Genomic DNA, 17916 nt, shown 5'->3' on the forward strand with positions numbered 1-17916 from the left:
GCACCCTAGTGCAAAAAGAAGTAAACTTCAACAAACAAAGTTTATTTATCCCTCAAGAGATAGTGCATCATGCATACAAAGAATGCGCACGAATCGCAGCGAGGAAAACTGCGAAATTTAACCCCCGAACACCTTTGTTGAGCGGTGTCCGACAGCGGACCGCAAAGGGTTAAACGCGTTTAAATTATTTTTTCAATACCTTTTGAAAAGACTGGTAGAATGGAGACAATAGTTCGTAAGATCTTTCTTATTGCCGTTTTTTGTACATTGCTGTAATTTTTGCACATTGCATTTTAAGAGAAAGACTGCACATGAAATACAATTGTTAATTGTATGCATTAAGCAATGCACGATCAAGTCAATAACCAATTTTACTGGCTTTATCTGCAGATCAATCATATCTGTGGCTGTGCTGTTTTTCAAACTACTGTAGGTTGTACAGTCAAATCCCCCTACAACGAATGCTGCAACAACGAAATTTCCGCCACAACGAAGATTTTACGATTCCCCGTCAGCTGCCCTTAGAAAGTAATCCAAAAACAGTTTCTCCATAACGAAGGCGTTTTATTCGGTATTTCTGCTTCAACAAACTTTTCGAGAACGAAACTGGGACTGAATGTAAGTTGGAACTGCCAAGTAGTCAAACTAGAAGGCCCTTCCAAAGCTGTGACAATCGTATGTCTGCTTGAACGAGGTTTTCGCAAACGAAATCAAGTTCGAAGTACCGATTTACGCCACTGCAATTCAAAGCCACAATCGCCACCACAAGGGATCACCACAATCGCTGCCATTTTTTGTGGTGTGTGTGTCCGGTCGAAATGGCTACTACGCCAACGAAGAAGTTTAAATTTCTCTCTCTCGAGAAGGCACATGTGATCGCCAAGGCAGAAAGCGGAAGGAAAAAATTTTGCAGTTTCGCCAGGAAGGCGAAGCATCGATTGCGATAGCAGATTAGTAGACAGCTATACGAACTAAGGATCGTAGTTTTATTGGCCGTATAAACTTGTAAACATACGCTTACAAACTAAATTACCAAGCACGGTGTCACGCGCGCACAGGTAAACATGAAAACATCGCGCTCGATGACTGCAGAAACTCTGTGTCAACACACTGGAATTCTCGAGAAGGTGCAGCAATAGCATAGAGCGAATTCACCGTGCCGTATCTCGCTTCAACGCGAACTTAACGTCGAAAGCACAGCGCACACGACTCTACCGGCGCTAGCTGCACTTTGCCCACATCGCAGATCGCTTAGAAGATGAGGCCTGCCCTGGTGGGGACTTTGTCCACGGTGCAGATTGCTTTCAAGATACGGCGGCCGGGCTGCAGCCGCTGTTGTCAACATGATGCCAACTTCTCATCATCTGGGGAAAATGACAACCTGCTAGACACACTGACTCCAGCGACTGCTTTGAAAGTAATGGATCCTTTTGACCTAGTCTTAAAGGTTATCAGAGCCCACGACAATGACATTGTGATGGCTTTTTTAACGGACCGAGAGACTGGCGTAACGGCTTTGCTTGCCGTGAAGCATAAGAAATTCAAGCTGACTCGACTTCTGGAAATAAAACTTCCGGTAAGCGCAAGCTTGCCAAGTTTGCCGACTTTGTCATAAATATTGTCACGAGCAATGGCAAAGACAAAGACGTCGTAGTGGGGCTGGGTCAGAGGCTCTCTTGTCGGACTGAAAAACCTGCTGGAACCTGTGCGCTCTGTGCAGTCTTGACTAGGCAAGCGCTAGCCGTTCACAGTTAATTAAATACTCCCCGTAACATCTTTTTGGTGGAGGTTGCGGGCTCTATTCCACCCGGCCCTGGATCTTCGGAGCGGACGCCACTTCACCACCTGTGCTGGCTCATTTTGACCCGGCTGCTAGAACAGAACTTCGCACCGACGCAAGCGGCCATGGCATTGGTGCTATCCTCGCCCAAACACAGAACGAAGTCAACCGTGTGATCGCGTATGCTAGTCGTCTTCTGTCACCGTCGGAGAAGAATTACACCATTACTGAGCGGGAGTGCCTAGCTCTCGTCTGGGCTGTCGCGAAATTCCGTCCGTACCTATTTGGACGGCCGTTCGTGGTCATAACAGACCACCATGCGCTCTGCTGGCTTTTGACACTTAAAGACCCCACAGGAAGGCTCGGCCGTTGGGCATTACGGTTACAGGAGTACACGTTCTCGGTAGTGTACAAATCTGGCAAGTTACACAACGACGCCGACTGCCTCTCCCGCCATCCCGTTGAACCACCCGACTCCACTGAAACAGACTCCGACACCTGTGTCTTGGCGATAACAGACTTCATCCATGTGGCCGACGAACAACGTAGAGATCCATCGTTGCTCTCTATTATTGACCGTCTGCAATCCGGCACCATCGACCCTTCACTCAACATGTTCTTGCTTCAGGATAACGTTCTTTACCGCCGCAACATGCACCCCGACGGCGCCGAACTCCTGCTCGTTGTCCCGCATCATCTGCGCAGGGATGTCCTAATCCAGTTTCATAACGCCCCCACTTCCGGGCACTTAGGCGTCTCCAGAACTTATGATCGCATACGACGACGCTTTTTCTGGAAGGGCCTTTATCGGTCCGTTCGGCGCTACGTAACATCTTGTGACCTGTGTCAGCGTCGGAAGAAACCTGCGACTCTACCCGCTGGTCTCCTTCAGCCAATTGACGTTCCAGCCGAGCCATTTCATCGAGTGGGCCTGGACTTGCTGGGTCCCTTTCCAATTTCCACGAAAGGCAACAAATGGATTGCAGTCGCTACGGATTATACCACTCGATTTGCAATTACTCGAGCGTTGCCAACCAGCTGCGCCACAGACGTAGCCGACTTCCTACTGTACGACGTCATCCTCCAACATGGTGCTCCACGTCACCTACTCACAGATCGCGGTCGCTGCTTCCTGTCTCGTGTGGTTGACGATCTACTTCGATCATGTGCTACTCATCACAACTTCACTACCTCATATCACCCTCAAACTAATGGACTCACCGAACGCTTAAACCGTACACTGACCGACATGCTTTCCATGTACGTTTCCGATGACCACCATGATTGGGACGTTGCGCTCCCATTCGTCACATTTGCATACAACTCATCCCGTCATGAAACTGCCGGCTACTCACCCTTCTATCTTCTCTTTGGACGCCATCCCTTACTACCCTTTGACACCTTGCTCCCTTCTGATCCGGCCTCCACGTCCACGACTTCCTATGCGCAAGATGTCATCACGCGTGCGCTCGTCGCGCGCACAGTAGCCCGCGCTCGGCTCACGTCATCGCAGACTGCACAAAAGGCCATCTACGATCGTCAACACCGGGATGCTGATTTTCCACCGGGCTCTCTCGTCCTTCTCTGGCTCCCATCTCGTCGCGTCGGCCTGTGTGAAAAGTTAATGTCGCGGTACGTCGGACCCTATCGCGTGCTGCGCCAGGTGACTCCTGTCACCTATGAGATATCTCCCATGGCATCCACCTCATCGACTGCCGCACCGCGAACTGACATCGTACATGTTTCCCGCCTCAAACTTTACAACTGTGATAATCCATTTTGATCACAACAAGCACCGGGACGGTGCTTCATCGGCCGGGGATAATGTCACGAGCAATGGCAAAGACAAAGACGTTGTAGTGGGGCTGGGTCAGAGGCTCTCTTGTCGGACTGAAAAACCTGCTGGAACCTGTGCGCTCTGAGCAGTCTTGACTAGGCAAGCGCTAGCCGTTCACGGTTAATTAAATACTCCCCGTAACAATATGCAATGAAATTGTGATAATTCAAACCGCTTCATTGCTAACGTGCATGTGCCGCAAAATGAGTGTTTCGCGGTCGGCCGGGCACGCGCGTTGGGTTGGGCGTCGGCCGCAATGTACGAAAAATGCTTTAACAGCAGCGTGCAATGCATTCTCTCGTGAAGTTGACACTTTATTGACGGCCTTCGATACGTCTCAACCTTTGCCCCCACGCCATCGCGAATATTTCCCGGACGATGGTTTCGGTTTCGTTAGCGGTTTTGCCGTTTGGCGTACGTATGTACATACTAATTTCGCGTCAACGAAGTTCCTCCACAATGAAATTTTTCGCGTGTCCCGTGAATTTCGTTGTAGCGGGACTCGGCTATAATAACTTCCGATACAGATACTGGCCGCAGAAACATTATATGCTCATAGCGTGGCTGCATGTAAAACAGGCTATCACCTCCAGACGAGAATGGGAGATTAGAAAGAAACGAAGGATTACATGCATTAGCTAGTTCTCCAGAAATTTCCACATTCTCTTTCAATATCCTTGTGATAGGTTCAGTACTTCTGCCAAATACCGTATGTAGGCTGTGCCACATGTTCCCCAGAGCGTTGGCTCGAAGAAATTAAGTGGTTATAATTTCTGTTTTTAGCAGCACAAAGTTCTTTAGTGACGTGATTTATATGCTTTTTTTTAAAGCACTAAGTGCATCAGGACTCGAATGAATGTTTTGTACAGCTGTTCTCGTTTTCTCATTAGATGCGAAAGGTCAGTCGTTTTCCATGGCTTACAATCTTTCTTCGTTCGGTTAAATCTTTTTTGTGGAAAGCATGAAATGTAGATCAATGGAAACTTTTCTAAGAATCTGTCGTAGGCGATTTCCGGATTATGTTCACTCAGAACATCATCCCAGCTTACACGTGAGATAGACTCACGAAAAGTGGTTAAAGATTTAATTGATCTGTAAGAAACGTGTACTGCTGGTGCAGAATGATCAATAATTTTAGAAGACTCACAGAAATAAATATTGGAAGATGGTCACTGAGGCAGTAGTTAACGACCTCCCGAGTGGATGCGGCGCAAGTCAACATTTGTAATGAAGAGATCAAGCAACGTTTCTGTGGTTGTTGCCAGCCTCGTTGGTGAAGTTATTACATTTTGGCAATTGTGTATATGTAAGAGAGACTCAAAGGCAGCTTTATTAGGATTATCTGCAAGTAAATTAATATTAAAACTTCCACCTTAAATTATTTCATATTTATGATAATTTACAATTTCCAGGAGCGAATCTAAAAAGCTAGAAAAGCAGGAAGCGTCACCGCGAGGTGGGCTATAGCAGACACAGAATAAAGATTTCCGTGATTTGAGAACAAGTGTTTCATAGTGGGGAGTAGAATACCAAAATTCAGAGAGTAATTTGCACTGCACTTCATTTGAGGCTAAAATAGACATGCCTCCACCACGCTTCTCATAGCGGTTTACAAAGTTAAGACTTATATCTGTGCATTTCAAACACATCCTTTTCACAAGTAAACCATGTTTCCGTAAACATCACAATATCGAACACAATTTTAACCTCGCTAAAGAAACATTCAATGTTGTCGTAATTATTGCGACCTCTTATGCACGGTGCGGCCTGCACACCTGCCTTGTGTCTGCATATGTTTGCACGTGGCTTCCAATAAAATTCAGTTGTGAATTAGCACCTGTCCCGTCTAAAGTTTGCGCTCATTATTCCACGCAAATTAGGGAGGTTTCACTGTATCTGCAAACAGCTGTCGAACTCGCCTGTCTATGCGCTAAATCCATCCTGCTGCTCAGGTACCGATGTCCCCTTCAAAAACACGCCCCGAGCTCCTCTGAAGCAAACGCCTCCTAAAAAAGTTTTGAGCTTATTTATTTTATTTTTCCCTCGCATCAACCACATATACACAGGCAAGAAAGACTGTAGTGGCTGGAAAAGCACACTGTGCAGCAGAAGAGTCAGAATGCAATGACTGTGAGGCAACATCACTGTCGAGAGCATGCAAATCAAATTAAATTTTAACTGTGGGGTTCCATAAATGTACCTAAGTGGTGGGTAGAATTCTACGTTTTCGAACTGATCCGATGAAATCCAGAAAACACTCACCAAGTGCTCTGATATTTCCTGGTTGGTAGACACCTGGATAAGTATCACAAGCTATCGTTTAATTTTCAAATGACAGGTGCCCAAGCAATCATTGTTACTCAACACCATTGACAACTTGTGCAAAAGCTGGTGAACAAGAGGCTGTACTTGATTGGAAACGATTCGGTGCTTCAAAAACCACCCCTTCGCTTCTGTGCCCGAGGTGCTCACCCACCTGCTGCCCCTCAAGCTGGACAAACTCGGGCTGTATGGTGGTGGAGTGAATGCCTTCGTTGTGGAAGAACTCCTTGACGCGCTCGGCGATGTGCATGTAGTCCTGCAGGTTCTTGCAGCGGATGTGGGCCGAGGCGATGATGCGCTCACCCGCCAGCTGCCACACGTGGAACTCGTGCACAGCCAGCACCCCTTCCACCTCTTGCAGAAGCTTCTTCTGCAGGGAGTCAATCTGGATGTGCGTCGGCACAGTCTGCAGCAGGATCAGCGCAGAGTCCACCACTGCAACAGCCACATATTCATCACCGTGCAGAAAGAAAAATAAATCTACATTCACCGATCGCTCAGGGTGTTGATGCAGTGTCCTCCCTTCACAATACACAAGTTGGCACGCTACCCTGGTGCACCTAGAGGTGGTGACATTGTCACTGGTTTAGTGGGGACATGGAAAGTACATGGCAATGCTTTGCTGTTAGCAGTAGAGAACAGATTGCAGTGCACCGGTGACATACTCTCCACCCACATGGGTACATGAAACGACAAGAACATCACATACAACAACATGGCATAGAACATGAAAACGGTACAACTTTCTTATAGGCGAAAGAAGAGTGAACTGTCAGGTAACAAGCAACTATAATTTACATTCTGGTTCTGTCTTGATGCTATCTGCGAATACTCAACTTGCATACTCAACGCTGTTGTACTACCCGTCACATTTCCTGCCATTTGAGCACACATCACCGGGACACGCCCCGATTGGCTGCCCGAGTGGCGGCCAGCCCGCGGGCGCCCTCTCCACCCCAGCTCTCTTCTGCTGAGCGCTTCATCGCCCCGGCAGATGCTCACAGGCCTGCAACCAGTCAATTATGTGGAACCTCTCCTCCCGCGACTTCTTCACAAGCTCAGTGAACCGCTAGCCGGTTAGCCCTAGCGCAGCAGGAACGCATACTCAATTAGTCTTTCAGTGAGCCTTTATCTGTAAGCGGCGCAACTGTCGCACTGTGTTTTATCTTGTGTTATTAAACCCGTGTTTGTTACCGATGTGATTCTAGAGCCTTCTCTGCATCATATCAGTGTCGACAAATTATGCCGTAGCATCTTTGTGCGTTGCGTAGAGGAGGAGCGTTGTGCCCTTTCCCGACCGTTGCTCTTAGGGCGAGCCTCATGCAAACCCATCTCCCCAAAAATCGATAGACTGCAAAGTCAAAATTAACATTTTGACGTTTCAAGTTTCTATTTATTCCACATACCCTGAAACGCAAAGGCATAATGGAACACCTTTGGTGCATAGTGTTCGTTGAGCACCTTGAACATTGTGTCCAAGCTTTTGTTGGCCGGCTTGTTTGGTGCGACCAGAATTTGCAGAAGCAAGTACTATATGTTCCTGTTCCACAGCACGTCAGGAACATGACTGTCTTAGCCTCAGGCACGTCGTTCACCGCAAAATAATGTACCACTCACTCGCAATACACCATCCAATCTGTGGTCACTGCTTCAGAGCTTCCAGTTTATTGATGGCTGTCACAGTTGGTGGCAATATTAGTTTTGCTGCTGGCATTGATACAATGGCCTCATCCTCATCGCCACTTGTGACAACCAGGCCCACATACACAATAATGGGAACATGTACCACACTGCGTGTTTTTTTTAAAGTTATGTGCACCTCTTTAGTATGGAAATGACAGCGACAGTTGCACCATCACGCATACATACAGTGGTTTGTTTCTCTGCCTTCTATGCGAGTTCTGCAATTCATCCACCACACCATGAAACCCAGACCCTATGTCATAGAGCAAAAAAATTTTGGTCAGTGCCTTCGGCTACAACGCCTCGAACACGACGCTGTTCGCCAGATGTCCTGCTGGACTTGGAGATGTTCATTCACATTTTTTTTAGAGCGATAGCTCTACTGCTCCAGGTACAAACCCAAAAAACGCCTGGTTCCGTAAATCTGACCTTCAAGCTCAGCTGAGGTCAAACTGGGATTTAGCCTGCCGCTACCGGCGGCTGCTGCATACGCTGGTGGGCGCTCATACCTTGAAAGCGATCTGCGATGTGGAGAAAGTGCGCGGTCGTGCGGGCCTTATCTTCAAAGCGATTTGCGATGTGTACAAACTGCATCGAGTGCTGGTAGCTTCGTATGCGTTGTGCTTTCGACGCTTAGTTCACGTTGAAGCGTGACGAAGCATGAAGGTCAATTCGCTCGCTGCTGCTGCCGCGCCGAGCAGCGTCTGTGTCCTTTTCCAAAGCAAGCAACACCATGCTAGCGCTTGACAAACTTCGTTTAACCGCGTTCAACCATGGCACATTTTTGTTAGCTGAGACTCACTGGAAACCTCTGCAATGCCCACATGATGGATCGTACCGTGTGCTTTATTGTGCGCCTAGGTCTTTCACCCACAGTATCAGTTGAGGGTGAATACAGTTATTAATTTATTTTAAATAAATACTGCATGAGAAGACGTTGTAGCTGTTCGAACTTATTTCAGGAAAGACCTGGATTAATCTTAAATGTAGGTTAGGGAACTTGGGCAGCCAGTGTAGGCAAGGGTTATCTTTAAAAGTGGGTCAGTATACAGAGTTGGGCGAGTTGGTTTGACACGACGATGGTGTGTAAATGCGCTTAAAGGACGAGGACGATAGGTGTAGAAATGTAGAGATGACCCTACCACGCATCACTGGAAGGCAGGTGCAAAGAAGCAACGTACCTTCTGCTAGTCCCGAAGAACACTACTGGAGGAATGTGTATTTTCTTTTGCTGGCGGATTTCGAAAATCAATTAAGAGATTGGTTCGATGCCCATAGGAATGTGGTCGGGCTTATTGTGCTGCTGCCAAAATTCTGCGCATCGGCTAGCCTTTGTGCTATTGATGATGCAGTGAAGTTTTATCTTGGCATCATTCCTTCGGCTGCTGCCATCGAAGCAGAGTTGACGCTGTGGATGAGCAAATGCAGCCAAATTGAAGCAAAGAATCGCCCAGCTTGAGCTTTGCAGCGGGACCAGACTGCTGGGAAGTAGCGCTGTTGACATAGCATGGTAACTGCTGGATGCGTGGCTCTTTAATGCGTGCATGGCTTTCTTGAAATTGGTGAACGCCTTAGTTACAAAGCAACCCAAGCGCTGGTGCTCCCCTTTTCCTGCACACTCGCCTGCGAAGACTATGCAATATTTGCATAACACTCCTTGATGGTTCTCTGAATAAACATGCCATGGGTAACAATCTACCCAGTGAGGTTCAAACTTCAAGTTTCTTTTCTCTGTGGCTGGATAATCATAGTTAGCCGGAGGAGTCCTGGGATCAAGCAGCAGCCTCTCCATTGTCTCTGGATCAAGTACATGCCTAATCTTTGAAACAAAAAGCCCAAAGTCAAAAATATGTGCACTCATCGCTCCGAGGGCAGGCAAACCAGAATGCGCAGGTGCCATGCCACTCACCTTGCTTGGGTATTGCTTCAAGGTGAAGACATCACTTTGCCCGGCACTGACGGTAAAGGCCCAACCACAAGGAACGGATTTCCGACGAATTTTCGGCGCCGGCCGGCGGCACGCGACGGCGGCCGGCGGCGTGGAGAACAATGCGCCGCCGGTCGGCGCCGCAAGACCGAGCAGGCCAGACTGCAGCGCTGACGGCGGAAGTGGCGGTAGACGCAGGAGACAAACAAAATATAGCCTCCGGGATGGTGCGCCGTGCCATGTGAGTGAGCTCGGAGGCCATTTACAAAGCGAGCTTCCGGCGTAGCCGTCTGCGAGTGCCTGTGCCTCGTCTGCGTCCCAAACAGCCGATCGCTCGCGCGTGCTCCGGCCATTGCAGGTGGTGCAGCTTTGTACGGTATCATAGATAATGATGTATACTCTTTCCAGACAGGGACATGCAAGGAACGCCGAAGCGCACACTTAAGGCCCGTCCACGTTACCGGCACGCCAACTTGCTGTACGCCGTTCGAGGGTCGCCGTTTGACGGTGGTTTCGTTCGCGAGCGGCGAGATTTCCTTGCCGTAGACAGGATGGGACCGGGACCCATTTGTGCTGCAGCTGTACAGCGAAGTGGCCAATCAGTGACCGAGGGGTGGTCACCCTGGCACCGACGGCAGCCTCACCGCCGCTGATCGTTCGGCGGCGCCGATATCGTCGCTAGGCCTTCGCCGGCTCACTCGAAAGCTTAAGCTGATGGCGCTTCGGAATGAATCACCTACGCTCACCAGCCGCGATATTTTCTCGCCGTTGTTGTCGCTCTTCGCTATAATTATACACAAAGAAGAAAATGCCCTGATATTAGCGGCGCCGTCGGCTGTGCTTCGGGCACAACCGAGCCGGTCGTCTGCCGCCGGTAGCCGTGCACTGCAGCTGAGCTCGACAAGTATCGGAGCTCTCGTTCGTGTTTAACGTTCGACAGCGGATATAGTTTTTCATACAATGTAGAATTTACGCGTCACGTTATCTAGCGGAAAGTATTTTGCTAGGAACAGAAGCTGCTGGTGATGCTATCCATGCTATGCGACTGGTGCTACGCTTTTCAGCACAGACAACCAGCGTATATGCTTGCACTAGAGCTACGGACAATTTTTATGAAGTTTTAGAAGTACAAGAAGTCCTTGCTTAGTAAAAACAATTGTTCTGTTAGCGCAACATTTTGCAAAACTGACCGGCTAAATTCGGGGCCAAGGATCTGGCCACATTGCGCCACGCTTGAAATACGTCGACGCCGAGAGTCTCTTGTGGTTGAGAGCCGTCAATAAACCTCGTTGAGCGTCCACGCCGCGTGCCGCCGGCCGGCGCCGACGCCGAAAATCCGTCGGAAATCCATTCCTTCTGGTTGGGCCTTAAAGCAAAGGTCACTTGGAGCTGCACGGCAGCCGCCATCATTTCCGGGCGGCATGTGGGTGTCGTGCTTACGATTGGTGCGATTCGTTCTCGGGTAATTTACGTACGCCTGTGCGTTTTCCTGAGTCCCTACAGAAGTTCCGACGCACTTGGCTTTCCGGCTATGCAGGGAAAAAGGCAGTTTTTCTCCATTGACAGAGGTAGCTCATCTCCTCCGCCTCTCTCATCAGTTCGGACTTTCTTGAAGCAAGACGCAAGTTTCGTTTGCTTGGCTGTTGCAGCATGTCTTTTCATTTTCCTACCGCAATCCTGTGTACACAAACAGAAGTAAGTGGCCAGCGACTCCAAAGAGACACGTTTGCAATTGCCTGGCGAAACGTCACACAAATGGAGAGAGAATGAACACGCAGAGAATCTACCCTGACACTCTCTCCTGCTCCGGGCTTGTACTGCACTTAAAACTGCAGAATATCCTTGTGCTCTGCATTTTACTACAAGAGTCTTTTTTTTTCGATAATCCAGCAGGAAGAGAAATGTCGGCTTCACTGCAGCAAGTTTTTAGTTGTTTGTTTTCTTCTCTTATACGTTTCTTTATGTTTTTTCTATTTCATGTGGAAGGCACGGAAAAGCCATTTTCTTTCTTATTTTTTCTTCCCTCATGCCACGCTGCAGGCTTTCTTTTCATTTTTGTTTTCAGCATGCCACCCATATGGACAGACTGTGTGATTGATGTCAAAAGGCCGGCATAGCCCGAACCACTCGTGTAGCCTGCGTAGCGCTACACACAGCTTGGGAACACTTGGCGCACCTTTTTCACTGTGTTCTTTACATCCGTGCATCACCAGCGGCAGCAATTATCCTTTGACGGTGTGTGTTCGCTGCCACATGAAATTGCTTGAAATGCCTTCCTCTCACCACTTCTTGTTCTTTTCTGTGGTAGGACCCGAGGAACGGCGAGGAACGACACGAGTCGTAGTGTCCTGTTCTTCAAATGACTGCAGACAGCTCACCGCTGCCATTGAAAGAGATGTAAGGAAGAAAAGGGAAGTTTTTCCCAAGGCGGGAACCACGGCAGGGCGCTGCGCAGTAGCGCAACACGCTTTGTGCTGGCCTTTGATTTCTTTTTACCGAAGTGCTCATCAACATGATTTGTGTGAATACAAACAAATAAGCTTGGGTCTACATCACAGGGACTCGAAGTCAACAAGCGTGGTCCGCACAGGCGGAGAGCTTCTCGAGCAGCAATGGGCAGGGAAAGCATTGGGAACCAATAAAGGAGTTGCCACAAGGTAAAAGACAAAAGAGAGACGCTAAGAACGGAAGGGTGTAGTGCAAGGCTGTGCAAAGCCGACGGGCAGGAGTCTTGGAAAAGGCAAGGCTTGAGGAAAGGAAGAAGAGGGATGTCAGGAATGTTAGCGTGTGAAAAATTTTGGTAACTGGTGGTTGCTGTGAAGGTGTGTAAATATTTTAGTATAACCGAACATGTTAAAGCATGAAAACATTTCGGGGGAGGGGGGGGGGGTCAGGTCCTCCACCCCCCCCCCCCCCCATTTATGGCCCTGCGTACATGATTCCTTGCCAGAGGCTGAAAAATGTGTGCAGTTTTTTCCAGGGCGGGAACCACGGCAAGGCGCTGCGTAGTAGCGCAACACGCTTTGTGCTGGCCTTTGATTTCTTTTTACCGAAGTGCTCATCAACATTATTTGTGTGAATACAAACAAATAAGCCTGGGTCTACATCTTGGAGAGGCCCATGAAATGCATGATAATTCTCATTTACCTCAGAGCTAGTTTCTCGCCTCATTTCACCTAATATTATGCCCACAATCCTGGCTTTTTTAAGTGCAATGAAGCCTGAGAAGACCACCCCCACCATGGAATGCAAGCTGCACAACATTGCATTTCTTCTTTAGCATATCAACAGTGTGTCTTCGCAGCTTTTCCAGCCATACTGTCAGCTTTCCGTTGATGAAAGGATGGTAAAGTTCAAGGGCCGACATGGAATTTGTCAATATTTGCATGACAAGGTGGTCCAACAGGGTTATAGGCTCTGGGTCCTTGCCAACTCGAGTACAGCCTACATTGTTCAGATCAATGTTTACACTGTGAAGGCCAAGTTCAAACGGATTTGCTTTTCATGTTCTGACCCGCCTTAGTGAAGCGTACTTGGATCAAGGATACATCATATTTCTAGACAATTTTTGCTCGTCCACCTCTCTCATTGTACCTCTTCTTGAATGGAAAACCTTTTTGTGTGGCACAATAAAAAAATGTATTGTCACAGATTCCCTTCCAAATTGAAAGGCCCCACTGGGGAAAAAAAAGAACAAAAAAAAAAGCAAGATGAGGAGACATACGCTGGCTGCGATGCTAAGATGTTCTGTATATGCAATGGGAAGACAGGTATGCAGTCAACATGATGAGCGCTGCATATAATGCCAATAGCCTGCAACGTGCAAAGGAGACCAATGGGCAAACGAAGTCCAGTGATGACAGCTGGCAAGAATTGAGCTTGTCAACCGAATGAGTGACACCCTCCCGCTCAGGAGCACAAGCCTCAAGCAATGAAAAACCGTCGGAACTGCAAGCTCTGCTACGAGAGAAGCCTTTTGCAAACCTTGTGGTGGACACTTGTGTTTTGTTCCAACAAGGGACTGCTTTGGGGAATGGCAATGCCAAGCACTGAGGCTAATGTTTTTGTTGCAGAAGAAAATGTTTTTTACAATGCTTCCTACAACTTCTGGGACCTTTTTGTAACACAAGAGGCAAATTTTTTTACTGGCATATTTTTTAAAGTTTCACTCCATTGTTGAGAATAAAGTTATGTTGGCTACCCAAACTTTGACACTCTAAAATTTTTGTTACAATATGTAATCAATATTGGCATGCTACAGTTAAACCTGCCTATAACGAACCTCCATATAACGAATTCCTAGATATAACGAAGTTTTTCTATTCCCCGCCGTTACTCCATAGAAGTACATGTATTTGAGACCTCTACGAAACGAAGTGGCCGCAGGAGACCCCCTCGATATAACGAATTTTCCCTGCCGACAACTTAGTGATTTCGCCGCAGATTTTGTCATTTTTGCGCGAGCAGCAACCAGAAGCACCTTCTCCACCGCGACGGAATGCGAAGCGAGCGCACGTGTGCGAAGCGGGCCTGCATCCCTCGACCCGGCGATCGTGACCTTTCCCCATCCCTTCATTCAAACCTGATCCTGCCGCTTGCTGCAGCTGGCCTAGCCCGCCAAGCCTGCACTCTCCTTTTCCAGTTGATGTTGCCGACGCGCTGGCAGACACTGCGACACATCACACTCGACACATCACACTCGCCGAGTGTGGACACGTGCTGTCAAACGCTGGCGCCGTGTGGAGGCGCCGTGTGGAAGCGCCGCTGCAGAAGCGAGCGAAGTGACCTTCGTGCTGTTTATCGCTTCAACGCAAACTGAGCGTCGAGAACACACAGCACGCACAAAGCTACGAGCCGCTGACGCACCTACACTGCCTAGACTCTGCCCCAACGCAGATCGCTTTCAAGATACGGCTCGCGTGACCGTGCGCCGCCGCACAATACGCAGTTGATGCCAGAGTACAGTACAACGCCGCCGGCTATCCCTCCCCCCTCGCTCCCTCGCCGGTGCCTGGAGCGCAATGGAAGAAGGCGCGCTGCCTCCCTGCTTTTCTTGCCGCTAGCGTGGCCGTACCCTTAGATGCAGTCGTCGGCTCCCCTCACACGTTTTCCCTCGCACATACAGCATACGGCGCGCGGTGACTGCGTTATCGCCCTTGGACTTTACACGGAACATCTATGAGCCAAAACCAACAACGCGTCATAGACATCATCTTTAGATAGCAAATACGGATCTCAAGGGCCATACTTTTGATGGCGGAAACCGAAAATACGGCACTTTGGGCTCCCCCGGCACTTTGGGCTTCCAATGCCATCGTCAAGCCACCAAGCCAAGTGACATAAAAAGTCAAAATGGCCGCTCGGGCCGGCGCGGGGTGGCAGTTCGCAACGTATGATGCGGGAACGGTCCCACAGTTGCGACACAACAGCGGGGTTACCAATGCATTGGGTTCTATGGGAGCTGTGCCGGGACCGGCCGAAAACGACTAACAGCGGGGAAAACGCAGCACCCGGGAACGTAACACTCTTCGGTTCCGATGCCTCGTGCTTGTGCGAAACGACACGCGTCCACGCATCCAGTACCTGGTGTGACATTCCAAGGATGAGTGCTTCGACGAAAACGGAAAACGGGTGCGCGTTACAATCGAGGGCGCGTTAGAACAGAGTAAATACGGTAAGCGTTTCTTTTTTGAGTTTTCGTGTCGAACCTGCATATAACGAAATCCTCTTTATAACGAAGTTTTCCGGGAATTTGTCAATGTCGTTATATCCAGGTTTAACTGTACAATATTCTTAGCTACATTTTCACATCCTGCAAAGCAACCAGGGTGTTTATATTCGCCCCCCAAAATGTTGTTCTTGTACCTTGTAAAAACGGATGCTTTTTCCTGTGGTAGCAAAAGAACTAAAGTTAGACAACACTGAACAAAAGCTTGTACCACATAGATTGCTTATAGCGTAAGTCACAGGAGTCGAGAATATCCGCACTATAAGTGGTATAGCACAAGGCTGCACATGTGCAAGACATGTAGACCAAGCAGCCATGTGTATCCAAAATGTAACCATGAGACCGGAATGTTTGAGTCCGTTTAAAAGTTAATGTCCAAGGACCCGCGGTCTTTGCAGGAAGCAGACAAAGCAAAATAACGGCATACACGAAAGTAAGTTACCGACAAATTTTTCAGACCTGCTTGAATACTCAAAATCCGCAGAACAAAAGTAAAACAGCGACGAAAACACTGGACGCCGTACAGTATCTTGTTCGATTTTTTGGACTGATCGGTGTGCGTGTGATGTTAAAAACATGGCAACCACGGATCACGCTGCCGCCATTTGAGTGCCACCCGTGTCCTCCCTTTTGTTATCAATGTGGTTCCTCCGCTTTCCAAGAGCCATCCAGCTACTGCGATGTGTTTCGTTAAATTGGCACTAAACTGCAAATTTGGTCGCAGACTTTCAACGAGGCGCGCTGGTTAGGCCTAGCCAGCGCAGGTGATGGGCGGCCATCATGGGAACCTTACCCTTCATATGTTCATACCTGTAGACGGTTACGTAGCGAGTGGGCGTGCGATCAAGCACAGGGGATAAACTGACAGCAATGCATGTAAAGCGGAATTGGTTTCTCAGGCAATCAGCCACAGAAACTACTGCAAAGGCTTACCAAGTTTGTATGTATGCGTACCGGTACGAACTACGGAAGCTCACATGTGGACATGAAGCGTAAAAGCGTCGAACTAATTTGTGGAACACCGCTACAAGTGACAGCCAAGTGACAGCAGTCAAGGTCTTCACGACATGCATTGCGATAGGTGAACGTAAACTGCAGGCAGCTTTAGTGCGGAGCGTGCACCGCTGCAGCCGAGCAAGGGCTTCTCCGTCGCCTGGGCAACCACTGCATTGCAGTACCATCGCTTTCTTTTTTCATTTCTTGTTTGTTCACTCCGTGTCTCCCCCTCCTCTGCATCGCCCGTGTCGCTCTCCCGTCCCACCGGCAGGCTCAACTCCTCGAGAAGCACGCTCGCCACCGCACTTGCCTGCAGGATTTTTCCACGGAACCCACATTATAACCAGTGTTTCGTCACGCGTGGCTCCACTATAAGCAGTGCGGAGTATACAGGGAGTTCTATGGGAGGGTAAACGGGAGTAAGAAGAGGTCGCATTGTAGCCAGTTCTGCACTACAGTTAAACCTGGATATAACGAAATTGACAAATCCCCCAAAAAATTTGTTATAAAGAGGATTTCGTTATATGCAGGTTCGGCACGAAAATTCGAAAAAAAAAAAGCTTACCGTATTTACTCGATTCTAACGCGCCCTCAATTGTAACGCGCACCCGTTTTCCGTTTTCGTCGCAGCACTCATCCTTGAATGTCACACCAGGTACTGGATGCGTGGACGCGTGTCGTTTCGCGCAAGCGCGAGGCATCGGAAACGAAGAGCGAGCATCACGATGGCGTCATAGCGTCGTATAGTGTTACAGTAGAACCCCGCTGTTACGTTCCCGGGGGCTGCGTTTTCCCGGCTGCTATGTCGTTTTTCGGCCGGTCCTGGCACAGCTCCCATAGAACCCAATGCATTGGTAACCCCGCTGTTGCGTCGCAACTGTGGGACCGTTCCCGCATCATACGCGAACTGTCACCCCAAGCCGGTCCGAGCGGCCATTTTGACTTTTCATGTCGCTTGGCTTGGTGGCGTGACGATGGCATTGGCCGCCCAAAGTGCCGGGGGCGACAACTATGACGTATTTTCGGTTTCCGCCAGCAAAAGTATGGCCCTTGAGATCCGTGTTTGCTATAAAGATGGTGTCTATGGCGCATTGTGGCCCTAAAATTGGTTTTCGCTCATAGATATTCGGTATAAAGTCCAAGGGCGATAACGCAGTCGCCGCGCGCCGTATGTGCGAGTGAAAACGTGCGAGAGGAGCCGACGACCGCGTCTAAGGGTACGGCCACGCTAGCGGCAAAAAACTCGCGCGTCATGCCGCGGGCGGCAAGTTGCCGCGCGTCAGCGCCTTGCCACGAGGCCACCGTGGCAAGCGCGTCTCGCCGTGCGGCAGCGCGATAAGATCTCCCGCGCTCTCCGAACGAGCGAGCAACACCGCGAGCGCTCGTTGTTTCATGCGAGAGACGACGATCGTCGATTGAAAACCCGGCGCGCCGGTCCGGTTGTGATGGCTCAGTGACGTCACCCTCGTCGCTCATGATTGGTTCTTCATCTCGCGGCACGCGGCATTTGCCGCAGAAATGGGTCTCGAACCCATTTCGCGCGGCACGCCGCAAAACCCCCGATTCCTGCCGCTATTGCCGCGCGCGGCATGACGCGTTGCCGCACGTTTTTGCCGCTAGCGTGGCCGTACCCTAAATCTCAC

At 49.2% G+C, this 17916-nt stretch overlaps 1 protein-coding gene across 1 annotated transcript in view; it reads right to left on the reverse strand.

The window, feature by feature from the left end:
- Positions 1 to 17916, reverse strand: part of LOC119451034 (zinc transporter 1) — an 84425-nt gene that overhangs the window by 16308 nt on the left and 50201 nt on the right. Inside the window, exon 4 of the mRNA XM_037714465.2 lies at positions 6094 to 6374. Coding sequence (XP_037570393.2) covers positions 6094 to 6374 — 281 coding nt within the window. The remainder of the gene's footprint in view (positions 1 to 6093; positions 6375 to 17916) is intronic.

The sequence above is a fragment of the Dermacentor silvarum genome, chromosome 4 (assembly GCF_013339745.2).
Source record: "Dermacentor silvarum isolate Dsil-2018 chromosome 4, BIME_Dsil_1.4, whole genome shotgun sequence".
Taxonomy (NCBI): domain Eukaryota; kingdom Metazoa; phylum Arthropoda; class Arachnida; order Ixodida; family Ixodidae; genus Dermacentor; species Dermacentor silvarum.